The sequence below is a fragment of the Bufo gargarizans genome, chromosome 5, assembly GCF_014858855.1.
Source record: "Bufo gargarizans isolate SCDJY-AF-19 chromosome 5, ASM1485885v1, whole genome shotgun sequence".
NCBI lineage: Eukaryota > Metazoa > Chordata > Amphibia > Anura > Bufonidae > Bufo > Bufo gargarizans.
The window spans coordinates 155,840,953-155,868,106 of NC_058084.1; the positions used below are offsets into that span (position 1 = coordinate 155,840,953).

The window sequence follows — 27,154 nt, forward strand, 5'->3', positions numbered from 1 at the left end:
CTGTCTGTTTATCTCTGCAGCACAAGCAAAATAAGGCAGTACATTTAGTTAGTAGACACTTTATATGTTAGTAAACTATATAGTAAACTCAGTAAAAAATTTATAAATAAAAACGAGTAAAAATTATTATTTATTTATTGAATCTCCTTTACTCCTGTTTGCCATTCAGAATCTCCAGCCTATGTTTCAAATGTCCATGTGTATATTCGAGTCATGGATGTTAATGATAATCCTCCGCAACTTCAAGATATGCCAGATATATATGTTTGTGAAAAATCAGCAATTGGACAGGTAATGCACATAATGAAAATGTCAAATTTCAACTAGTTTTCAAAAAAATGCTGATAAAATTATCATGCGGCTGTATTTAGTCTGGTTAAACCTGCGAGACAGGAGGTGCATTTTAAATAAAATTTGCGCAACAGCTTCAAACCCTGGGGCATGATGGATTTAAAGTATTGTACAAATTATATAAAGGGAACAGGCTGGATTTCCGTGTTCATTTGTTTTTTATTTTTCTAAACAAAACCAGTTGTGAATTATCTAGGGAGAGTAAGTATAAAGAACATATACTATCTCGCCTATGTTTTAGGCAAACAAGTTCAATGTAAGAAACACGCTGTGTGTAAGCTTGATTTCTTATTCTGACCTCTGCTCCTCTGACAGGATCACAAGTTTTTTAATGAGTTATAATGCTGTAAATCCCTGCCAGATCTTGAATCTACTGAATGTCAGAACAATTCAGTGGATCTAAGGTCTGACACGGACACATCCTTCGAATGAAAAGGGTGAAATCTGCACAAAAATACCTAACAACAATTGACATGCTGCAGATTTCAAAATCCATAAGAAAAAAAGCAAAGCATACATTAGATTTTTTTTTAAATCTCATACACTTTGCTGATACTGTATGACTGCATTTTTTTCCATATGAAATCTGAGCTGAAAACCAGGGTAATCCGCACTACGTGCAGCCGCCCTAAGGGTATGTTTATGTGACTAATTTTTGGCATGGGTTTCAGAGCAGATTCTGTGTGGGAAAACTGCACCAAATCTTTGCTAAAACCACCACTGTTCATGTTGCTGAGGATTTTCCACGTACAGTATCCAGACCATGCCAAGAATTAACACACAGATACCTCAGAAAGCTGCGGCAGGAGCCTGCACGCAATTTAGCTCCATTCAAAATAAATGTAAAAAATGGGATGCACTGCAGATTTAAACACAGTCGAAATCCATTGTTTGAACATACCTTCACAATGATTGTTGCTCTAATTGCCCTGCAAGTTGGTTAATAACCCCTCTATATCCCCCTTTACAACCCTCTCTGGCCTCCTAGGGTTTATAATTTTTAGGAAAACTTGTTTCTCTTTTCGTTTATTTTTTATGATTTTTTTCCCCCTTCCCCAAGCTCTGGAACACAATGACAGCAATAGTAAATTATGTCTGAGTGACCCTGAAATACATCGCTATGGGTAAACGCACATGTGACTGTGTTATCATACAGAGTGTTCAAGAAAACACCTCGCTGGCAGATGTCTCACGCATATTCCAAAGCTTCCAAAAATTATCCCTTTTTTGGGGCAGATGATGTTTAAACACACACAGTGTTATTAGAAAAAAAATAATATGGCTTAACGGAACGTGATGGTTAGCAAGTGGCATTAGTGGCATGATGCAGGCCGCAGCAGCAGCCCTATGGAATGTGATGGTTGGGCAAGTCACATTAGTGGCATGATGTTGCACCAGTGTGCCTTAAAAAATAATAATAATGAAGCGGGTAAACAATTTTTTTACATTTCAACCGTGTTAACCCCCACCACCACGACAACCGCTAAAGAATTTAAAAATTTCAACCGTGTGGAAAGTGAGTACACGGAAATGACCCTCAGGCATTAGTGGTAGTAGCATGATGTACTGCAAGCTCCAGCTTTGCCTAGATCTTGAAAAAATGCCAGTATTGATGCAGTAATCCACTAAAATTATGCAGTGCCAGTGCACCTTAAAAAAAAAAAAAATAGGATGGGGAAAAAAAATTCAAACATGTTAAACCCCTGCCTCCAAAGAATTTTAACATTTAAACCATGTAGAAAGTGAATACATGGAACTGACCCTCAGGTATTAGTGGCAGTGGCATGATGAATTGCAGGCTCCAGCTTTGCCTGGACTGTGAGAAAATATTGCTGTTGATACGGTGATCACATACATTATGCTGTGCCTTAAAGAAATGTACCCATCCACAAAAAATGTTAAATTTTAACTGTGTTAACCCCTCAAAAATTTTAAATTTCAACTGTGTGGACAGTGAATACAAGTAAACTGACAATTGAGAGGCATTAGTAGTATGATGCAGGCTGCAGTGGACATACAGAAAGTGATAAAAGGTAGACAGACAGCAGACATACAACAACAATTTGCGGGGTGACAGAGAGATGTTTGCTTCTTGATGTACTTGAGCAACTGCTCGCCGGTGTACCTACTCTCTCTGAGGCCGATCAGCTCCAACATGATGTTGCAGCGCTAGACCAGACACATGTCATAGCAAGGAAGGGTAGAGCAAGCGACCCTGTGCCTAGCTTCTGTTGGGGACAGGAGTGTGTCCATGGAGGAGGAGGAGGCGTAATAAGAAACAATTGTGGGGGGGGGGTCAAAAGGATCTGTCCTTGTTTCCGGGGTGCTGCCTTATTGCTGCCAGAAATAAAACATAGACCTAGTTAGCTGTGAAAGGTATGTACTGTCCCTGCCCGTAAGAGCTTCTCCTGGTGTCCACCGTGGCGTGAACCTTGTCGCACGGTGAGAATCACAGGGAGTACCACACATTGGCTGCCACATAAAAGTACAAGGCAGGGTATGGCTTTAAGAGAGAAGTAATAGTGGCTAGAAATCTTCCAGCGAGGCTCAGTGCATGCCATTTGCTCACTAGGCAGCAGACTCGACTAAATGTTAAGGCAGCAACTGCATCACCAGCAACTTGGTCAGGTGGGAACTGCTCACGTCAGAGTGTTTTCCTGGCCACGGGGCCTTGGCTGTTCTTTGGAACGTTTGTGGCCTTTTCTCTTTATTGCTGCCACCATCACCCTCCTCCTCTGATATTGCCTCCTCCTCAGCACCCTGATCAGGCTCTTAAGTCCTGTCCAGCACACAAGCATCATTGGAGTTCTCACCCTCCCTTTCTCCAGGGCCGTCTTTACCAAGGGGCAAAAGGGGCAGCTGCCCCGGGCCCAGTTGCTCCTGGGGGGCCCAAGGCAGCTGCCTCTTGAGCCCTGCTAGCTACTGCCCCGGGTGTCAAGCTGTCAGCTACACAGGCATCGTACTGTGTTAAAGTTGTGATCTAGGACCTTAATGACATCATCACCATGTGACTAGTAACCTAGCAATTACTGGTCACATGGCTATGAGGTCATCACAGGTCCTAGCAGGAGTGTTGCAGAAGTTAACTTTGGAGCTTTTGTGTGAAGATTACATCAGAAAAAGGTGACAGGGGCTGTTATGTTAATATACTGTAAACTACTGTATAGTGGGGTGCTGTATACTGTGTGGGGGCCTGTATACTGTGGGGGGCTGTATATTGTGTGGGACTGTATACTGTGTGGTGGGCTGTATACTGTGTGGGGCTGTATACTGTGGGGGGCCTGTATACTGTGGGGGCTGTATACTGTGTGATGGGCTGTATACTGTGTGGTGGGCTGTATACTGTGTGGTTGGCTGTATACTGTGTGGTTGGCTGTATACTGTGTGAGGGCCTTATACTGTGTGGTGGCCTGTATACTGTGTGTGGGGGCTGTATACTGTGTGGTGGCCTGTATACTGTGTGGGGGGGCTGTATACTGTGTGGTGGTCTGTATACTGTGTGGGGGCCTTATACTGTGTGGTGGGATGTATGCTGTGTGGGGGGGGGGGCTGTATACTGTGTGGGGGGCTGTATACTGTGTGGGGGCCTGTATACTGTGTGTGGGCCTGTATACTGTGTGGTGGGCTGTATACTGTGTGGGGGCCTGTATACTGTGGGGGGGCTTATACTGTGTGGTGGGCTGTATACTGTGTGTGGGGGGCTGTATACTGTAGGGGGGCCTGTATAGTGTGTGGGGGCCTGTATAGTGGGGGGGCTGTATAGTGGGAGGGCCTGTATAGTGTGGGGGGTCTGTATAGCGTGGGGGGCTGTATATTGTGGAGTGCTATACTGCTGTACTGTATACTGTGGGGGGTCTGTATACTGTGGGTGCGGTATAGTGTGGAGTGCTATACTGCTGTACTGTATAGTGTGGGGGGCTGTATCATGTATAGTTTGGGGTGCTGTATACAGTGAGGTGTTGTATACTGTGTTGTGCTGTATACTGTGGGGTGCTATACTGCTCTACCATATACTGTGGGGTACTGTATAGTGTGGGATGCTATACTGCATACTGTGTGGTGCTGTATACTATAGGGAGCTATACTGCATACTGTGGGGTGCTGGGGTGCACTGTAACATTAGGGTGAGCCGAGCCCTGGTCTCCTTCCTGCAGAGCGGTGCCCACTTCCAGCCTGAGCCCAGCTGCCCAGAGCACTGATCCTGAGCCGCTGGAGTCTTCAGAACTGGAAGTATTTACAGTCATTCACTGTACTCTACCAGATGTGTGGATTTTTTGTGTGTGTGTTGTGGTGGAGGGTGTGATTGCCTGATAAGGTGTGGGAAGGCGGGATCCAGGGGGCCCAAGTAAATTTTTGCCCAGGGTCCAATCAATATTAAAGACGGCCCTGCCTTTCTCTGATTGTTGAATATCATGGTGGGTTCTTTGGCCCCCTCCCCTGCTCTTCCCCGACTGCCACTTTTTCTGCCCCCAATGCCAATAGTATAGCTACGAGGCCCACTACTGCTACCACTATCAACATTGTTATACCTAGAATCTGCAGCCTTCACAACCACCTCCTCCTCAGGGCAGAGCTGACTGCTCTTACACAAGTCGTCAACAGGCAAACTCTGTTGACTATCTGCCGTAGGGCGTGGTGGGGTCTTTTAGCCACTTTTTAGGAAAAAGGAAGGTGTCCCCTACTGAAAGCCTTCTTCGTGACCACTGGCTCTAAGGCACGGTGTCAGACTCTGAGGTCACCTTCACATCAGCCTGATGTGACTGAGAGGAGGAGTGAACCATCTAATCCATTATCTCATTCTCTTTCTCCTCAACTATAATGATGTGCCTTTCTGAAGCCAGCATGAACAGGACAACTGTGGCCTACTACTACTACCACCACTACTTTCGCTGGATAGGTGGTGCTGCTAGTACGTACATTCTGGCTCTGGGTTTTCCATTGGGAACACGTCCGTAGCCTGGACATTTTGGGGCCTCTCAGATAATGTTGTGCACTGCCCTGTGTATTGTTGTAGTAAACATGTACATATGCTGCTAGTTGGAATAAAACCAACAACCCGCCCCTCACAAAAAAAATCTGTGCGTATTCCGCAGACGTGATCTGTCCACATCGCAAAAAAAATACAACATGTTTTTTTTTGTGGTGTGGAAGCACAGAGAGAAACCCCACGGAAGCACTTAATGGTGTTTCTGTAGGTTTCCATGCGTCCGTTCCGCACCAACTTTCCGGATTGTGTATCCATTAAAGTGAATGGGTACACATCCGTGATGCGGAGTGCACACAGCTGGTGCCTGCATATTGTGGACCCACTCTTTGCGGGCCATAATACGGGCACGGCTGGGCAACGGCCATGTGCATGAGCCCTATTGCAGAAAAAAAGGGTGGCCAAGAAGCATGTGGTTATTCTGACATTTTTTATGGTAAAAAGATGCCAGACAAAATGTCTGTGCAGGGACCCTAAGTATATTGTTACATTTCTTTATCACAGTTCTTTATTACAGAATTTGTCACATAAAGAACATTGATTCATATTGTTTTGCTTCAGGGTATGACAAAGTAGTGATGTGAAGACAATTAGCAAGTGAAGACAATGCTCTGGGCATGACTGGTGAGAAGCCAGACCTGCCAAATATATACAGTATCATCGAGTTTGGAATGCAAAGCAAATAAAACATTTTATATTTCATACCAGAGATCATTTCAATAATTTCTATTTTTGAGCTGTTTAAAACAGCAATTGTTTTATTTATGTAAAAAAAAAAAAACACACATAGACTGAAAAAGTGCACCACACATGATCAGAAAGGCAAATACAAAAACATGTGTTTTAACATTCCTGTATACTAGTGTGATTTCACACATATTTTTGTCATTTTTGCTGTTTTTTATCTTTGCTTTCTGCAGAATGTTTTTGATGTGTTTTTTTTTTTATTATTTTTTATGTAGCCAGATGTTATTTTAAAGTCTGTAATGCATTTTGAAATGCTTTATTTTAAACACATTTTTCCCACCATTTTTTTGGATTGCATTTAGGCATTTTTACCATTTCACCATTAGCTTAAAAACGCAATATGCTCTAGGTATGCTATTTTTACTGGACCATCAGCTTCTTTATAAGACTTGCCAGAAATGGCAGAAAAAAACACACACACAAAACAAATACTGTAGAAGTTAAGAATAAACAAAAAAAAAAAACGGTCAAAAACACGTGCTAGACCATATGCAGCATCCTTGTTATATTGTGACAGTGTCATACAGTAGGTATTCACTGCAGATATCACTCCTTCAGCATATAGCATTGAAACCTGCAGTTAGGCCTCATGCACATGACTGCGGTTTGGGTCCACTTCCGACCCGCATTTTTTGCGGGTCGGATGCTGACCTATTCACTTCCATGGGGCCGCAAAAGATGCGGCAAAATCTGTGGCAGAAAAGTTCTGCATATTCCTCAACGCGTTCAGGTGGCCATAGGTTGCAAACCTATGTGCAGAAAATCTGTATGAAAAAAACACACACATAAATCTCTCCATTTATTGTGTTTTGGTGCATTTTGTTGTAATTGTTGGTGTGGATTTGATGTGGAATTTCCACAGATCTCATGTTTCCATTAAAAAGGGTGAAATCTGCACAATAAAAGAGCAACAACAATTGACATTGGAGAAGGGTTATTAATCCAAGGAATTATTTTGACTGCCTGATTGGAGTCAGGAGGGAATTTTTCCCCTAAAATTAGTTACATTGGCTTCTACCTCAAGTTGTTTTTTTTTTTTTGCCTTCCTCTTGATCAACTTGCAGGATAAAATACTGAACTGGATGGACAGATGTCTTATTTCAGCCTAACAAAGTATGTTAGGCCAAGTTTACACTTCAGTTATTTGGTGTGTTTTTTTCCATTAGTTATTGTGAGCCAAAACCAGTAGTGAAACTTACACAGAGATCAGGTTTAATGGACAGACTTTAGGCCTCATTCACATGTCTGAATCCGTTTTTGTGGTTTACAAATTGCAGATCTGCAAAACACAGACATTGCACGTGTGCACCCTGCATTTTTCATTCCGCAGGTCCTACAGTATGTTTTAAATGCCTATCCTTGTCCGCAAAATGGATCTTATTCCAATTCTCAAAAAATGCAGACCAGATGCAAACCAAAATTACAGCCATGTGCATGAGGCCTTAGATAGGCTGTCAAGTTTCAGAAAATGTCTTCCTGCCTCGCGTCTCGAGGTCAAGCTCCGCTACTCTGTGGATGCAGCTCTCTTGCATTTGCTTTCGCCTGACATCTGGCACCCTGCACTCGGCATCTTAGCATAAAAACTGTCCTCGTTGATACCATTAAGGTCCGGCTGTCGGCCAAGACTGAAAGTGGAGCCAACGTTAATAAGTGGCAAGCGGGCAAGGTGCCGTAGGGAACACTCCCAAGGCCCTGATGATATGGTACGAGACTCTATTTGAAAATCGGGAGAACGTCCCTGCTGACCCACTTTACCAGACCACAGCAAATCCGACGACAGTGTTAAAAAGCCACAGACCGCTTCTTGCTCAGCCTGGGTGCCGGGAGTAACAAGAGTCCAGCTGGGGGTATAACCTAGCTGGAGTGTTGTATCCCCTGTAGGCTGGATTAACTCTGCTTGTATAATGCCTTAATGCTATAACTGTATGGATAAGTGGACTAACAATACCTGCAACCTGCAACATCTAGGCTGATTATAACTAGCAACCCCTAATCTTTAATGGCAACTAAAAATCACCCACTGTGACAAAGGGTCACACACAAAATGGTGTGGAGATTGAATTGATCCTTTATAGTATGCCTAAGGAGGGTTTTTGTTAGAATTCCTGAGGGGGTTCTTTCTACACAGTGTGCCGGTGTGCATTAAGATCTGGAGATTCTATTTATACAAGCGGACTAACAATCCTTGCAACTGCAATCCCTTAAGGAAATAACTGCACTAACAAGTGGGTTAATAATGACTACAATTTTTTTTAAGTTGGCTATAACTAACATATTCGAATTTCCAATGGCAATTAAAAACCAGCTACTACTAATTACTTTGTGATAAGGGGTTACACATCACAAGCCCTGGACTGATCTGATCCCTTATAATACGCATACAGAGGATCTCTTTGTGTTTTTTCAGAATTGTTGAGGGGGTTCTCACTAGAGAGAGCGCTTGTATGTATTAATACTGAAGGTTTGGAGATCTGTTTTACAGGAGAAAAAGCAAAACAGGCGCTCTTTAAATAGGTATCGCCAGTGGGCTGGTGAAAGGCCCGTCTGGGCTAATAGAGATAACACAGTGTTTAATCCTACAGTGCACTGAGGACTTGACTGGTCTCATCCCCTCATTATAAAGAATGTATAAAAGTAGGAACTCAGAGGGAAAATAAAAAGGAAAAGAGAAGATTGATATTCACCTCTGATATATGGCGAAAGAGCAAATAGGTGCACTTCTAGCTGGCAGTGAAAATCGTCCGGTGAAAGACCCTCCTGTGGAACTTGAGATCGCATTGTGTTTAAACCTATAGTGCGCTGAAGAGTCGATTGACCCTGTCTCCTGTTGTTTCTGGGACTAACAGAACCCCAGCTTAAGTCTTTTTTATTCTATTTTTGGTTCTAATTTATTTGGGACACTATCTATTGTAATCTTTGTTAATAAGGATAGTCCCCTCTGTTAGAGGGGTCTGTTTAGGGTTACTCTTTAAAGCTATGGGTGTTAGTGAATCCTAGTACGGTACTGCCCAATTGTGGAGGAAGTGATAAACTGGGGAGATAAAAGGGTGGTGCCCCTTAGCAATGGGAGAACATTATTTTCCCCTTTAATATAGCAATAGGGGAGAAGACTATAAGTTAAAAACTTTTACCTCACCTCGGTGTTGAAACATGTAGGCAAAATTACAAAATTGGAATCGGACAGCCTTCCCTAAGGGGGGGAGGGTAATTAGCCCTATTACCAAGCTGGACAAATTTCTTAAATCTCCCCCACATAATACAAGACTGGCACATAGAACTCAAGGGGGTAGCAACCAGGTGGATAATAATCAAGATCAGGGCAATGTAGGGTCTGTCTTCGAGAATATGGAAGGTGGAAAACAAAAAGGGAGCTCATAGCAAAATTGATTTGATAGATGGTAAACTGGCTGAGATTCTGGGAGCGGTCTCCCACTCCAATCTGGCTCTTGCAGACCTGACTAACAGAGTCTCATCAGTTCATTCTGACATCTCAATAATAAAAGATTAAATGAGCAAGATGAGAGGAAAAATAATAGAGTCTTCTCAAGAGATGAAGGAAAGGCTGAGTAACTTAAGTAAAGAAACAGTGTATTTGGAGTCAGAGTGTAAATATTTAAAAGATAAAATAACTGACATGGAGGACTGATCAAGGAGATCGAACTTGAGATTTCTCGGTTTCTCAGAGGGAACCGAGAAAGAAGACACTAGCGGTTTTATAAAAAAAATGGCTATCTGAAATTATTGACGTAGAATCGCAATCCCCGTGGTTTATTGTGGAGCGGGCTCACAGAATTCCAAGGAAACCCCCTCCCCCCCGCCATCCGCCTAGAGCTATAATTGTTAAAATGTTATGCTCATGTGATAGAGATTTAATCCTGCGGCGAAAACGAGTATTACAGGATATTAAATATAACAACAGTCAGATAGAAATCTTTCCAGATTTTTCTAGAGAAACTCAAAAAAAAGAAGTGAATTCCGGGAGATTAAAAATAAACTTGCAGCTAACAAGATCGTGCACTCAATGTTATACCCAACTAGACTTAGAGTTGTGTATCAGGAACAGGTACAGTTTTTCTCAACTGTAGAAGAAGCAGAGAAATGGATGGAGTTTAGGGGGATTGGTGTTTGAGATATTCTGTACGAGATAGAGATAGGCATATGGGGGAAAGGGCGGGATGGGGGGATAGATTGTAAGAGATTTATGAGAATTTTCTCATGGATCAGTATGAGGGTGGGGTTGGGTGGGTTGGATCTTCCCTTTCTTGCGCTCAATACCTCTGGAGCCGGGGGACAGGGCGCAACCCCAGCTGAGAGGCGGCCTGGGCCGGCCTCAATAATCCATCTATTTAGGTAGGACATGGTATACAGGGTGTTAATCTAGAATGTGCGAGGATTGGCAGACATAATTAAAAGGCACATAGTGTTTGATGTGGTATCTAGACACTTACCAGCAATAGTGGCATTGAGTGGAACACATGGTACTAGGGAAAAAAATAAAAATATTGACAAGGAAATGGGCGAAACATGAGTACCACTCTTTTTTCACCGCAAACTCTCGAGGGGGGGGAAAGTGTATACGTTCACAGCAGGGTGGATTTTATTCCATTGGAGCATAAAATTGATAAGGAGGGGAGATTTGTGTTCATACATGCCCAATGAAATGGAACCACTTGTATTCTTGCTTTTATATACATTCCCCCATGATTTGCACTATACTGTATTTCATGTTTGGCCGCCTTTGCCAGCAGTAGTGCTGCATGCCCGATTATAGTCGCCGGGGATTTTAACAACGTGATGTCCCCAGATATAGATAGATTTTTAATTGCCTCTGGTCAGAAAGAACAAAGGGGAAAGCATACCTTACTATATAAATCTTGTCATGAATTAGCACTCATAGATATCTGGCGACAATTGTATGGGAATAAAAGAGCTTTTTCGTGCTATAGTTGGTCTTGTGAGGCAATGTCCCAAATCAACATGGCCTTCACGACCTCTAACTTCATAGAAATAGTGAAATATATGAAATATGAACCCTGCGGTGTCTCGGATCATTCTCCTATGTTGTTAGTGTTTAGGCAGACCGGTCAAGCCCGGCGGAAGAGGAACTTTAGGTTGAACCCTCACTGGTTGAGTTTGATTGACGAACAAGAGAAAATCTCCTGCGAGATAGTAGAATTCTGGAATTTTAATTTTGGTTCCTCGCATCTACACTTTGTGTGGGATGCACTCAAAGCATTCATTCGAGGTGTGTATGTAAGACAAATTAAGAGGAGAAAAGCAATATTTGCAAAAACGGAAAACAATTAGAAGATAGGGTAGGTGAACTAGAAAGGGACATATTTAGAAACAAAACTAAGGAAAAAATTGAAGAACTAAATAAAGCTCGGGAAGATCATACAAAATATCTTTTTAATAAGGGCCAATAGAGGATCTTTTTTAGTGGCCAGAAATATTTTTGTGAAGCTGGAAAACCGAGCCGATTACTTTCCTCTATTATTCAGAACCAACAAAGCCAAAATAAAATTCAAAGTATTAGAGCTAAAAGTTGATGGATTCTGACTGACGCTGGGGAAGTGGAGAGGGAATTTTTTTACATTCTTCTCCACTTTATATTCCTCAGGACAGTCTGGGACTGAAAAGGAACTGGACAATTTTTTTGAGAAATGAAATATGATAAGCCTGGTGGAGAATGAAAGGGCTCTTCTAAATACCCCAATTCAGTTAGGTGAGCTACATGAGGCCCTAGGCTCCATTCAGGGTAACTCCGTCCCTGGCTCAGACGGACAAACATTTAAATTCTATAGGAGACACAGGGAGGTTCTCCTCCCGTTTATTTTATGAGTCCTTAATAAGTCTTATTTAGTGGGCTCTCCCCCCAGTTCACTTTCGGAAGCCATTATTGTCCTTATACCAAAAAAAGATAAAGACCTAAATAACCCAAGCTCTTACCACTAGAGTTGAGCGAACACCTGGATGTTCGGGTTCGAGAAGTTCGGCCGAACATCCCGGAAATGTTCGGGTTCGGGATCCGAACCCGATCCGAACTTCGTCCCGAACCCGAACCCCATTGAAGTCAATGGGGACCCGAACTTTTCGGCACTAAAAAGGCTGTAAAACAGCTCAGGAAAGAGCTAGAGGGCTGCAAAAGGCAGCAACATGTAGGTAAATCCCCTGCAAACAAATGTGGATAGGGAAATGAATTAAAATAAAAATTAAATAAATAAAAATTAACCAAAATCAATTGGAGAGAGGTTCCATAGCAGAGAATCTGGCTTCCCGTCACCCACCACTGGAACAGTCCATTCTCAGATATTTAGGCCCCGGCACCCAGGCAGAGGAGAGAGGTCCCGTAACAGAGAATCTGTCTTCATGTCAGCAGAGAATTAGTATGCATGTCATAGCAGAGAATGAGGCTTCACGTCAGCCACCACTGCAACAGTCCATTGGCATATATTTAGGCCCAGCACCCAGGCAGAGGAGGGAGGTCCCGTAACAGAGAATCTGTCTTCATGTCAGCAGAGAATTAGTCTGCATGTCATAGCAGAGAATGAGGCTTCACGTCAGCCACCACTGCAACAGTCCATTGGCATATATTTAGGCCCAGCACACACACAGGCAGAGGAGAGAGGTCCCGTAACAGAGAATCTGGCTTCATGTCAGCAGAGAATCAGTCTGCATGTCATAGCAGAGAATGAGGCTTCACGTCAGCCACCACTGCAACAGTCCATTGGCATATATTTAGGCCCAGCACACACACAGGCAGAGGAGAGAGGTCCCGTAACAGAGAATCTGGCTTCATGTCAGCAGAGAATCAGTCTGCATGTCATAGCAGAGAATGAGGCTTCACGTCAGCCACCACTGCAACAGTCCATTGGCATATATTTAGGCCCAGCACCCAGGCAGAGGAGGGAGGTCCCGTAACAGAGAATCTGTCTTCATGTCAGCAGAGAATTAGTCTGCATGTCATAGCAGAGAATGAGGCTTCACGTCAGCCACCACTGCAACAGTCCATTGGCATATATTTAGGCCCAGCACCCAGGCAGAGGAGGGAGGTCCCGTAACAGAGAATCTGTCTTCATGTCAGCAGAGAATTAGTCTGCATGTCATAGCAGAGAATGAGGCTTCACGTCAGCCACCACTGCAACAGTCCATTGGCATATATTTAGGCCCAGCACACACACAGGCAGAGGAGAGAGGTCCCGTAACAGAGAATCTGGCTTCATGTCAGCAGAGAATCAGTCTGCATGTCATAGCAGAGAATGAGGCTTCACGTCAGCCACCACTGCAACAGTCCATTGGCATATATTTAGGCCCAGCACACACACAGGCAGAGCAGAGAGGTCCCGTAACAGAGGATCTGGCTTCATGTCAGCAGAGAATCAGTCTGCATGTCATAGCAGAGAATCAGGCTTCACGTCAGCCACCACTGCAACAGTCCATTGTCATAAATTTAGGCCCAGCACCCAGGCAGAGGAGAGAGGTCCCGTAACAGACAATCTGGCTTCATGTCAGCAGAGAATTAGTCTGCATGTCATAGCAGAGAATGAGGCTTCACGTCAGCCACCACTGCAACAGTCCATTGGCATATATTTAGGCCTAGCACACAGGCAGAGGAGAGAGGTCCCGTAACAGACAATCTGGCTTCATGTCAGCAGAGAATCAGTCTGCATATCATAGCAGAGAATGAGGCTTCACGTCACCCACCACTGCAACAGTCCATTGGCATATATTTAGGCCTAGCACACAGGCAGAGCAGAGAGGTCCCGTAACAGACAATCTGGCTTCATGACAGCAGAGAATCAGTCTGCATGTCATAGCAGAGAATGAGGCTTCACGTCACCCACCACTGCAACAGTCCATTGGCATATATTTAGGCCTAGCACACAGGCAGAGCAGAGAGGTCCCGTAACAGACGATCTGGCTTCATGTCAGCAGAGAATCAGTCTGCATGTCATAGCAGAGAATGAGGCTTCACGTCACCCACCACTGCAACAGTCCATTGGCATATATTTAGGCCCAGCACACAGGCAGAGCAGAGAGGTCCCGTAACAGACAATCTGGCTTCATGTCAGCAGAGAATCAGTCTGCATGTCATAGCAGAGAATCAGGCTTCACGTCAGCCACCACTGCAACAGTCCATTGTCATAAATTTAGGCCCAGCACCCAGGCAGAGGAGAGAGGTCCCGTAACAGACAATCTGGCTTCATGTCAGCAGAGAATTAGTCTGCAAGTCATAGCAGAGAATCAGGCTTCATGTCAGCCACCACTGCAACAGTCCATTGGCATATATTTAGGCCTAGCACACAGGCAGAGGAGAGGTTCATTCAACTTTGGGTAGCCTCGCAATATAATGGTAAAATGAAAATAAAAATAGGATTGAATGAGGAAGTGCCCTGGAGTCCAATAATATATGGTTATGGGGAGGTAGTTAATGTCTAATCTGGACAAGGGACGGACAGGTCCTGTGGGATCCATGCCTGGTTCATTTTTATGAACGTCAGCTTGTCCACATTGGCTGTAGACAGGCGGCTGCGTTTGTCTGTAATGACGCCCCCTGCCGTGCTGAATACACGTTCAGACAAAACGCTGGCTGCCGGGCAGGCCAGCACCTCCAAGGCATAAAAGGCTAGCTCTGGCCACGTGGACAATTTAGAGACCCAGAAGTTGAATGGGGCCGAACCATCAGTCAGTACGTGGATTGGTGTGCACACGTACTGTTCCACCATGTTAGTGAAATGTTGCCTCCTGCTAACACGTTGCGTATCAGGTGGTGGTGCAGTTAGCTGTGGCGTGTTGACAAAAGTTTTCCACATCTCTGCCATGCTAACCCTGCCCTCAGAGGAGCTGGCCGTGACACAGCTGCCTTGGCGACCTCTTGCTCCTCCTCTGCCTTGGCCTTGGGCTTCCACTTGTTCCCCTGTGACATTTGGGAATGCTCTCAGTAGCGCGTCTACCAACGTGCGCTTGTACTCGCGCATCTTCCTATCACGCTCCAGTGCAGGAAGTAAGGTGGGCACATTGTCTTTGTAGCGTGGATCCAGCAGGGTGGCAACCCAGTAGTCCGCACAGGTTAAAATGTGGGCAACTCTGCTGTCGTTGCGCAGGCACTGCAGCATGTAGTCGCTCATGTGTGCCAGGCTGCCCAGGGGTAAGGACAAGCTGTCCTCTGTGGGAGGCGTATCGTCATCGTCCTGCCTTTCCCCCCAGCCACGCACCAGTGATGGACCCGAGCTGCGTTGGGTGCCACCCCGCTGTGACCATGCTTCATCCTCATCCTCCTCCACCTCCTCCTCATCCTCGTCCTCCTCGTCCTCCAGTAGTGGGCCCTGGCTGGCCACATTTGTACCTGGCCTCTGCTGTTGCCAAAAACCTCCCTCTGAGTCACTTCGAAGAGACTGGCCTGAAAGTGCTAAAAATGACCCCTCTTCCTCCTCCTCCTCCTCCTCCTGGGCCACCTCCTCTTCCATCATCGCCCTAAGTGTTTTCTCAAGGAGACATAGAAGTGGTATTGTAACGCTGATAACGGTGTCATCGCCACTGGCCATGTTGGTGGAGTACTCGAAACAGCGCAACAGGGCACACAGGTCTCGCATGGAGGCCCAGTCATTGGTGGTGAAGTGGTGCTGTTCTGTAGTGCGACTGACCCGTGCGTGCTGCAGCTGAAACTCCACTATGGCCTGCTGCTGCTCGCACAGTCTGTCCAGCATGTGCAAGGTGGAGTTCCACCTGGTGGGCACGTCGCATATGAGGCGGTGAGCGGGAAGGCCGAAGTTACGCTGTAGCGCAGACAGGCGAGCAGCAGCAGGATGTGAACGCCGGAAGCGCGAACAGACGGCCCGCACTTTATGCAGCAGCTCTGACATGTCGGGGTAGTTGTGAATGAACTTCTGCACCACCAAATTCAGCACATGCGCCAAGCAAGGGATGTGCGTCAAATTGGCTAGTCCCAGAGCTGCAACGAGATTTCGCCCATTATCACACACCACCAGGCCGGGCTTGAGGCTCACCGGCAGCAACCACTCGTCGGTCTGTTGTTCAATACCCCGCCACAACTCCTGTGCGGTGTGGGGCCTGTCCCCCAAACATATGAGTTTCAGAATTGCCTGCTGACGTTTACCCCGGGCTGTGCTGAAGTTGGTGGTGAAGGTGTGTGGCTGACTGGATGAGCAGGTGGAAGAAGAGGAGGAGGAAGCCGAGAAGGAGGAGGTGGCAACAGGAGGCAAAGAATGTTGCCCTGCGATCCTTGGCGGCGGAAGGACGTGCGCCAAACAGCTCTCCGCCTGGGGCCCAGCTGCCACTACATTTACCCAGTGTGCAGTTAGGGAGATATAGCGTCCCTGGCCGTGCTTACTGGTCCACGTATCTGTGGTTAGGTGGACCTTGCTACAGATGGCGTTGCGCAGTGCACACTTGATTTTATCGGATACTTGGTTGTGCAGGGAAGGCACGGCTCTCTTGGAGAAGTAGTGCCGGCTGGGAACAACATACTGTGGGACAGCAAGCGACATGAGCTTTTTGAAGCTGTCTGTGTCCAGCAGCCTAAATGACAGCATTTCATAGGCCAGTAGTTTAGAAATGCTGGCATTCAGGGCCAGGGATCGAGGGTGGCTAGGTGGGAATTTACGCTTTCTATCAAATGTTTGTGAGATGGAGAGCTGAACGCTGGCGTGTGACATGGTTGAGACGCTTGGTGACGGAGGTGGTGGTGGTGGTGTTGGTGGTACATCCCCTGTTTGCTGGGCGGCAGGTGCCAACGTTCCTCCAGAGGCGGAGGAAGAGGCCGAGGCGGCAGCAGCAGAATAGGCCGAGGCGGCAGCAGCAGAAGAGGTAGCAGGGGGAGCCTGAGTGACTTCCTTGGTTTTAAGGTGTTTACTCCACTGCAGTTCATGCTTTGCATGCAGGTGCCTGGTCATGCAGGTTGTGCTCAGGTTCAGAACGTTAATGCCTCGCTTCAGGCTCTGATGGCACAGCGTGCAAACCACTCGGGTCTTGTCGTCAGCACATTGTTTGAAGAAGTGCCATGCCAGGGAACTCCTTGAAGCTGCCTTTGGGGTGCTCGGTCCCAGATGGCGGCGGTCAGTAGCAGGCGGAGTCTCTTGGCGGCGGGTGTTCTGCTTTTGCCCACTGCTCCCTCTTTTGCTACGCTGTTGGCTCGGTCTCACCACTGCCTCTTCCTCCGAACTGTGAAAGTCAGTGGCACGACCTTCATTCCATGTGGGGTCTAGGACCTCATCGTCCCCTGCATCGTCTTCCACCCAGTCTTGATCCCTGACCTCCTGTTCAGTCTGCACACTGCAGAAAGACGCAGCAGTTGGCACCTGTGTTTCGTCATCATCAGAGACATGCTGAGGTGGTATTCCCATGTCCTCATCATCAGGAAACATAAGTGGTTGTGCGTCAGTGCATTCTATGTCTTTCACCGCTGGGGAAGGGCTAGGTGGATGCCCTTGGGAAACCCTGCCAGCGGAGTCTTCAAACAGCATAAGAGACTGCTGCATAACTTGAGGCTGAGACAGTTTCCCTGGTATGCATGGGGGTGATGTGACAGACTGATGGGGTTGGTTTTCAGGCGCCATCTGTGCGCTTTCTGCAGAAGACTGGGTGGGAGATAATGTGAACGTGCTGGATCCACTGTCGGCCACCCAATTGACTAATGCCTGTACCTGCTCAGGCCTTACCATCCTTAGAACGGCATTGGGCCCCACCATATATCGCTGTAAATTCTGGCGGCTACTGGGACCTGAGGTAGTTGGTACACTAGGACGTGTGGATGTGGCAGAACGGCCACGTCCTCTCCCAGCACCAGAGGGTCCACTAACACCACCACGACCATGTCCACGTCCGCGTCCCTTACTAGATGTTTTTCTCATTGTTATGGTTCACCACAACAACAAATATATTATTTGGCCCAATGTATTGTATTCAAATTCAGCGGGATATAAATTTGAGGCCTAGTATTTAGGCGCTGGGTGACCGGTATGGATTTAGTGACAGAATTAGACTTGGAAATGCACAGAAGCGTGTGTGTGTGAAGTTATTCTGAATGACCCAATGTGCACCTTGAATATTATATACCCTTTTAGGGATAGATTTCAAATAGCTCTGATATAGCAGAAACCACTAAATTATGAAATTGCTAAATTGGGAATTGTATTTCAACCCAGAACAAAAAATGTGCTTTGACGGACACTAAATAACTTTCCCAGCCACAACAGGACAGCGTTAACGAGAGATTTAGCAGGATATAAATTTGAGGCCTAGTATTTAGGCGCTGGGTGACAGGTATGGGTTTAGTGACAGAATTAGACTTAGAAATACACAGTAGCGGGTGTGTGTGAAGTTATTCTGAATGACCCAATGTGCACCTTGAATATTATATACCCTTTTAGGGATAGATTTCAAATAGCTCTGATATAGCAGAAACCACTAAATTATGAAATTGCTAAATTGGGAATTGTATTTCAACCCAGAACAAAAAATGTGCTTTGACGGACACTAAATAACTTTCCCAGCCACAACAGGACAGCGTTAACGAGAGATTTAGCAGGATATAAATTTGAGGCCTAGTATTTAGGCGCTGGGTGACAGGTATGGGTTTAGTGACAGAATAAGACTTAGAAATACACAGTAGCGGGTGTGTGTGAAGTTATTCTGAATGACCCAATGTGCACCTTGAATATTATATACCCTTTTAGGGATAGATTTCAAATAGCTCTGATATAGCAGAAACCACTAAATTATGAAATTGCTAAATTGGGAATTGTATTTCAACCCAGAACAAAAAATGTGCTTTGACGGACACTAAATAACTTTCCCAGCCACAACAGGACAGCGTTAACGAGAGATTTAGCAGGATATAAATTTGAGGCCTAGTATTTAGGCGCTGGGTGACAGGTATGGGTTTAGTGACAGAATTAGACTTGGAAATACACAGTAGCGGGTGTGTGTGAAGTTATTCTGAATGACCCAATGTGCACCTTGAATATTATATACCCTTTTAGGGATAGATTTCAAATAGCTCTGATATAGCAGAAACCACTAAATTATGAAATTGCTAAATTGGGAATTGTATTTCAACCCAGAACAAGAAATGTGCTTGAACGGACACTAAATAACTCGCCCAGCTACAGCACTAAGGACAGATTTAGCTGGATATAAATTTGAGGCCTAGTATTTAGGCGCTGGGTGACAGGTATGGGTTTAGTGACAGAATTAGACTTGGAAATGCACAGTAGCGGGTGTGTGAAGTTATTCTGAATGTCCCTATGTGCACCTTCAATATGATCTACCCTTTTAGGGATAGATTTCAAATAGCTCTGATATAGCAGAAACCACTAAATTATGAAATTGCTAAATTGGGAATTGTATTTCAACCCAGAACAAGAAATGTGCTTGAACGGACACTAAATAACTCGCCCAGCTACAGCACTAACGACAGATTTAGCTGGATATGAATTTGAGGCCTAGTATTTAGGCGCTGGGTGACAGGTATGGGTTTAGTGACAGAATTAGACTTGGAAATGCACAGTAGCGGGTGTGTGAAGTTATTCTGAATGACCCTATGTGCACCTTGAATATTATATACCCTTTTAGGGATAGATTTCAAATAGCTCTGATACAGCAGAAACCACTACATTTTTAAATTGCTAAATTGGGAATTGTATTTCAACCCAGAACAAAAAATGTGCTTTGACGGACACTAAATAACTTTCCCAGCCACAACAGGACAGCGGTAACGAGAGATTTAGCGGGATATAAATTTGAGGCCTAGTATTTAGGCGCTGGGTGACCGGTATGGATTTAGTGACAGAATTAGACTGGGATATGGCCAAAAAATAACCACACTATTGCTGGTTAAATGCACTTGGTGATGGGCGCAGCTTGCCCCTGATGTAGTATATGGCCAAAAAATGAACAGACTATTGCTGGTTAAATGCACTTGGTGTCACAGCTTGACCAACCACACTACTGAGGGTTAAATGCACTTGGTGACGGGCGCAGCTTGCCCCTGATGTAGTATATGGCCAAAAAATGAACAGACTATTGCTGGTTAAATGCACTTGGTGACGGGCGCAGCTTGCCCCTGATTTAGTATATGGCCAAAAAATGAACAGACTATTGCTGGTTAAATGCACTTGGTGTGATAGCTTGACCAACCACACTACTGAGGGTTAAATGCACTTGGTGACGGGCGCAGCTTGCCCCTGATGTAGTATATGGCCAAAAAATAAACAGACTATTGCTGGTTAAATGCACTTGGTGTGACAGCTTCACCCTGATGTAGGCTTTAGCCAAAAAACAAACGCACCATTGAGGGTTAAATGCACTTGGTGACAGGCGCAGCTTGCCCCTGATGTAGTATATGGCCAAAAAATAAACAGACTATTGCTGGTTAAATGCACTTGGTGTGACAGCTTCACCCTGATGTAGGCTTTAGCCAAAAAACAACCACACCATTGAGGGTTAAATGCACTTGGTCGCAGCTTGTGCTGGCGCACCACAAGACACAAAATGGCCGCCGATCACCCCAGAAAAATGTGACTGACAAACGGTCTGAGCAGCCTAAAAACAGTGAGCAATTGAGGATCAGCAGCTCAATGATCCACAGCTGCAGATCGATCAGTTAATCAAGTCCTTTGGAGGAGTTAATCTGCCTAATCTCGCCCTACTGTCGCAGCCGCAACCTCTCCCTACGCTAATCAGAGCAGAGTGACGGGCGGCGCTATGTGACTCCAGCTTAAATAGAGGCTGGGTCACATGGTGCTCTGGCCAATCACAGCCATGCCAATAGTAGGCATGGCTGTGATGGCCTCTTGGGGCAAGTAGTATGACGCTTGTTGATTGGCTGCTTTGCAGCCTTTCAAAAAGCGCCAAGAAAGCGTCACAAAAGCGCGAAGAAAGCGACGAACACCGAACCCGAACCCGGACTTTTACGAAAATGTCCGGGTTCGGGTCCGTGTCACGGACACCCCAAAATTCGGTACGAACCCGAACTATACAGTTCGAGTTCGCTCATCCCTACTTACCACCCAATATCTCTTTTGATTACAGATATTAAGATATTCGCAAAAATATTTGTAACCCGACTGAAAAAAGTGATAGGAAAATGAATACACTTAGATCAAACTGGTTTCATTCCCAATAGACAGGCCCACACTAATATCCGTAGGGTTATAACTAATATTCAGGCGAGGGAAGGTGAGGACCGCTCCATCCTGTCATTGGATGCCGCGAAGGCCTTTGACAGGGTGGAGTGGAACTTCCTATGGAGGGTGATGTCTGAAATTAATCTGGGGAAAGAATTTACTCGCTGGATAAAGCTAATGTATAACTCCCCTTCTGTGTGAATAAGCATTGACTGGTCTTGTTCATCCCCATTCGGGCTTCAGCGAGGCACCAGGCAGGGATGCCCCATCTCTCCTCTCCTGTTTGCAATATTTTTGGAACCTCTCGCTTGTATGATTAGACAGGATGAACACATTCTTGGGTTTGGGATTAGCGGCCCCAAGGGTAAAATTAGCCTTTATGCTGATGATATTCTTATATTTCTAAAAGAGGAAGGTGTATCTGTGGCCCATGTTATGAAGGTAATTAATGAATTTGTATTCCTTTCTGGCCTTGAGATTAATTGGGAACAAATCTGTCTTTCTCCCAATAGGACATCAGAAAATAGAAAGAATAGAGGAATATGGAGACCTGCTTTCTGCCACAGAGATAAATTACCTAGGGGTGAGGATTAGTGCCTCTGCGGGTGATTTTAGCCAAACTTAATTTAGCACAGTTGTAAGAGAAAATAATAAATAAAGACTGCCACTCGGGCAAGCGGATAGAATAGCACTTATTAAAATGGTGTTGCTCCCCCAAATTTTATATGTTTTATCTGCTTGCCCGATTTGGATTAATTAAGCATATTTCAATCATATTGATCAGCTTTTCAATGATCTGATATGGGGCCGGAAGAGAGTCTGAATCAAGCAGAGATTTTTGTGGTTGGCAGAGGAGAGGGGGGGAATTTCCCTTCCGTATATATTCAAGGCTACTTTATGGCCACACAAATTCAATGGTGCATGGAGAAAAGACAGAACGACCTTGTGCAATATTTAATTAGAAATTATGAGGGGTCCCAAAGAGATATTTTTAGTATCTTGGAATCAAAATACTTGAAAACTAAGTGAAATGTTACAATTAGTCTGGAATAAGATTAAAAAGGTGTTAGGGATTACACAAGGTATAAGATTCACTCCACTTTGGAACAATTTTAATTTAAAGGAACTTATTAAAAGAGAAGATAGTATATACTGGCAAAAAAGGGGAATAGTACTTGTTTCAAACGTCACTGTTCTCAAATAGATAATATGGCCTGATTTAGGTATACACAATTACAACACCTTCTTTATAATATTAAGAATAAGCACTTCTTAAACGTAGTAGATAACAGTTTTACGGATTTCTGTTTCTATCGGAAAGGTATAAAAACCTCTATATCACAGATTTATAAACAAATAAAAGATGGATTAGCTAATATCACACAATTTAAAAGAGAAAATAAATGGGAATGGGAGATTGGAGGAGAAAGGAACATTCACTGGGTAAGGGTATACAAAAACATAAATTGGGTTATCACTTCTGTTAATTTTAGACTTATACAATTTAAAATAGTACACCGATTATATCTTTCTCCTCAACAGATTGCGAACATGTATGGGAAAATGGAAGCTAAATGCCCAAAGCGTCGCTCTGATCAGGCCGATTTTTTTACACCCGATTTGGAGCTGTCCAATGATCCAGCAGTTCTGGGCAGAAATATATGAACTATGAAATATACTAACTAACAAACTAGGCACGGGTCCAGAAATGGGTGTTGAGCTTGCTATTTTGGGAATATTGGGACCTGATCATCTTAATAGGCAGGACCTCAAGGCTTGGCTCAAGAGTATGTTACTAGCTAGAGTAATAATTGCAAGAAAGTGGGGATCAACTGACCCCCCCCCCCCCTTCCCCTTGCAGAATGGAAAAACTTGATGGATAAGGTGAAACAGTATGGAAAAATAGCATGTACTGTAGATCCAAAAAACAGTAGGTGCAATGGAAAAAGGTATGGGCTAAATGGTCATAGATTGCGTGCCAGTCCCGGACATATACCCGCCTCTTGAGTGTTTTTTTATCCTATTAAGTTACTCGCTAGACGGAAGTGCTCAGGATTCACCTGGGCTCCGGAGGCTCGGGCGAGGAAGGGGAAGAGGGAAGGTCCATTCGGGAGGGTAGGGGAAAAATGTATTTTCTTTCTTTTATGTTAAATAGAAACAGGATGAGGGAGAATTACCATTTCTAGAGATATTGACATTACTTTCTCTAATATATATAAGAATTTTGCTAAGTATTTCCATTCAAGATGCACCAGATATATGCTATAAACAAAAGTAGGACTATTATGGGAAAGAGATACCCTGGTTCTCTAATTAAAGACAACCCCACTTGGGTGCCTATTAGGGATGGCCTTGCAGTTCGCCCGGTGGTCGTTTTGCTGTGAACTTTGCTCGTTCGCGATTTGCCGAACATGCAAACATATGGCGATGTCCGCCGGCACCATATTCTTTTGCATTGTGCCGAACCCATGACACATCCATCAGGTCGAACAGGACAGCCAATTGAGATGTTTCAGCACATGGACACACCCCTACCCTATAAATAAACCCGATCTGGCAGCCATTTTACATTCTATTTTTTGCCAGTGTAGGGAGAGGTTGCTGTGTGGAACAGGGACAGACTGTTAGTGACACGAAACACTAGCTAATAGGACCACAAAAGTACTTTTAAGGACTAGTATAGGTATGCTATCGATAGGTGTGACATACTTATAATATACTTTCTAACATAGAAAGTATATTATAGTACATTTGTATTGTGCAGCAGTTGTGTGCGGTTCTGCTGCCATACTGCAGCTAGAGGGACAAACGCTATTGGAATAACTAATTGCAACTGGTGTGATATACCTGTTGCCCCGTAAAAAGAAACTGATTAAGGGTGTGATATACTTGTTGCCCCCCAAAAAAGAAACTGATTGAGGGGTGTGATATACCTGTTGCCCCCAAAAAAGAAACTGATTGAGGGGTGTGATATACCTATAATATAACTTCTAACATAGAAAGTATATTATAATGCATTTGTATTGTGCAGCAGTTGTGTGCGGTTCTGCTGCGATACTGCAGCTATATAGAGGGACAAACATTATTGGAACAACTAATTGCAACGGGTGTGATATTCCTGTTGCCCCAATAAAAAATGATTAAGGGGTGATATATACCTTCTTCCACAAAATACTGATTGCGGGCTGCAATATTCCTGTTGCCCCAAATAAACAGGGTGGTGTGATATAACTGTTGTGGCAAAAAAATTATTGAGGGGTGTGATATACCTGCTTTCGCAAACAATATTCCTGTTGCCCCAAATAAACAGGGTGGTGTGATATAACTGTTGTGGCAAAAAAATTATTGAGGGGTGTGATATACCTGCTTTCGCAAAATACTGATTAAGGGGTTTGATATACCTGTTTCCACCAAATATTGATTGAGGACTGCCATATACCTGCTTCCACAAAATACTGATTAAGGGGTTTGATATACCTGTTTACACCAAATATTGATTGAGGCCTGCAATATACCTGCTTCCACAAATACTGCTCTTCTCTAGTGACTTAGGCACAGGGTCATTTTGAAAATGACAGGCAGAGGAGAGGCAGGCCATTCTGCAGGGGTGGTAGGGGTCGGGCAGGTGCAACAGGCCGTAGCCTAAGTGGGAAATTGTAGAAGGCGCGTGCAATTACTTCAAATGGCGAACCAAAGTTAGTTAAGTGACTCACTCAGTCTTCCGCTTCTGCACCCTCCGTATTCTCTGTATCTGCACCCTCTGCACTCTCTGCTGTGTGCACCCCCAAATACACACCACCACCACCATAGCCCCTCCATTCGAGTCAGATTAATTATTTTCCCATCCATTCCCAGACCTTTCTGATGCGCAGCCATTCTTGACATTGGATGAGGAACAGGAGGAAGCAACGGCCGCCACCCAGCTGTCTGACGACAGTACCCAGATCAGCCCAAGGATGAAGGTCCCCGCTGTTGCTGCCGACTCCGAGATCTCTTATGTCAGTGGTGGTGAAGGTGACGATGATGAAGTGTCGATGAATGTCATGTGGATGCCCACAAGAGAGGAGGAGGAGTGGAGTTCTGAGGGAGAGGTGGAGCAGCAGAGAGGGAGAAAAAGGAGGAGGAGGAGAAGCAGGCAGAACTCGCAGGGCACAGGAGGCAAAAAGCAGACTGGAAATGTATCTAGAATGAGCCATCCACCATGCACGGTCACTTCTGGCGCTCCCAGGATGCCGGCACATGGCTCCGCTGTGTGGGCTTTTTTTAAACATGTCAGCTGCTGACAATAGTGTTGCCATCTGCAGCCTGTGCTGTCAACGCACACGTTGCGGTAAGCCCACCACTCACCTAGGGATGACCGCCTTAAGAAGGTACCTGGCGTCCCATCAGCGAGCCCAGTGGGAGCAATGCCGTCAGAACCCACAAAGCCACACTTTCCACCGTGCCGTCTTCACGTTCATCTGGCAGAAGGCAGGCTTCCGTGGCCCAAATGATCAAGCGCAAAAAGTTGATGATGCCGGATAACCCTCTTGCCCAACGGCTGACCTCTAGCTTGTCGGAACTGCTAGCCCTCCAACTACTGCCATATAAAGTGGTGGACTCGGAGGCCTTTAGAAAATTTGTGGCCATTGGCACACTGCAATGGAAGGTCGCCGGAAGGAAATATTTCTCCCAGCAAGGCATCCTAGAACTATATGGCCACGTTCAGCTGCAAGTGAATATCTTTATGGCACACATTATCGGTGCCAAGATACATCTGACCACAGACACATGGTCTAGCAAACACAGGCAGGAAAGGTACATAACTTTTACTGCCCACTGGGTGAACCTTCTGATGGTTGTCAAGTATGTAGGACTGCCCCTTTTTCTCCTCCTCCTACTCCATCCTCGGTCTCCTCCTCGGCTTACTCCTCTTTTTCCACTGCCACTGCCTCTTCCGTTGCACCCCCCAAGCTCCCCAGAACATTTCCATGCTGCAGCTGTTGAGCCTGGAAGCTAAGAGCCACACCAGGCCTGTACTGCTTTCAGCTCTGCGGTTACAGGCCGATTAGTGGCTAACTACGCTCAATTTGACAGTTGGTAAGGTGGTGTGCGACAACGGTGCCTATCTGCTGAGCATGCCGAAACAGGACAAAATAACACACATGTCGTGCATGGCACACATCCTGAACATAGTCGTGCAGCAATTCGTTGCCAAATACCCCGGGTCTAGGACGTCTTGCGGCAGGCCATGAAAATCTCTGGCCATTTTAGAAGATCTTGCTGACGTTCAGTGGTGACACTACCTGCCCGTCAGACGTCTGATTTGTGACAGCCCGACACCCAGGCACTCCACCTTGTATATGCTTGATAGGATGCCTTAGCAGCAACATGCCATTAACGACTACCTGTATGAACTCTGCAGCAGAACAGGTTCTGGCGAGTTTGGATTCTTTTCACAGCGCCAGTGGCTGCTCATGCGCAATGCATGTAGACTTTTGCTGCCATTTGATGAAAGCACCAAACTGGTCAGTTGTAGCCAGGGTGCCATCAATGACATCGTACCTTACGCCTTCTTTCTGGAGTGTGCATTGCGTTGCATCATTGATTAAGTCCTCGAGGAGCAGGAGCTGGAAGATGGCGTTGAAATGCTGAATGAATTCCCAGGGGAGTCAGCAGGAGTCTGAAGAGGAGTCAGAAGAGGATAGTGGCTGGGGGAAGGGGGAGGAAGAGGAGCAATAAGAGCAGGCTTTAAACGTTTCGGGGATCCATGGTGTTGTGCGTGGCTGGGGGGAGGAGACTGAGGACGATATTCTACTGGGCGATGAGCAGGAGCCAGGGCACTCCACCACTTCCAATTTAGTGCAGATGGGAGCCTTCATGCTCCAGTGTTTGAAGAGGGACCCCTGTATAAAAAGCATAAATGTCAAGGACCAGTACTGGGTGG

General features: G+C 45.2%; 1 protein-coding gene across 1 annotated transcript in view; it reads left to right on the plus strand.

The window, feature by feature from the left end:
* The window catches only part of LOC122938205 (cadherin-19-like), a 357,445-nt gene that overhangs the window by 256,201 nt on the left and 74,090 nt on the right, over positions 1-27,154 (plus strand). The window contains exon 9 of the mRNA XM_044293570.1: positions 170-291. Coding sequence (XP_044149505.1) covers positions 170-291 — 122 coding nt within the window. The remainder of the gene's footprint in view (positions 1-169; positions 292-27,154) is intronic.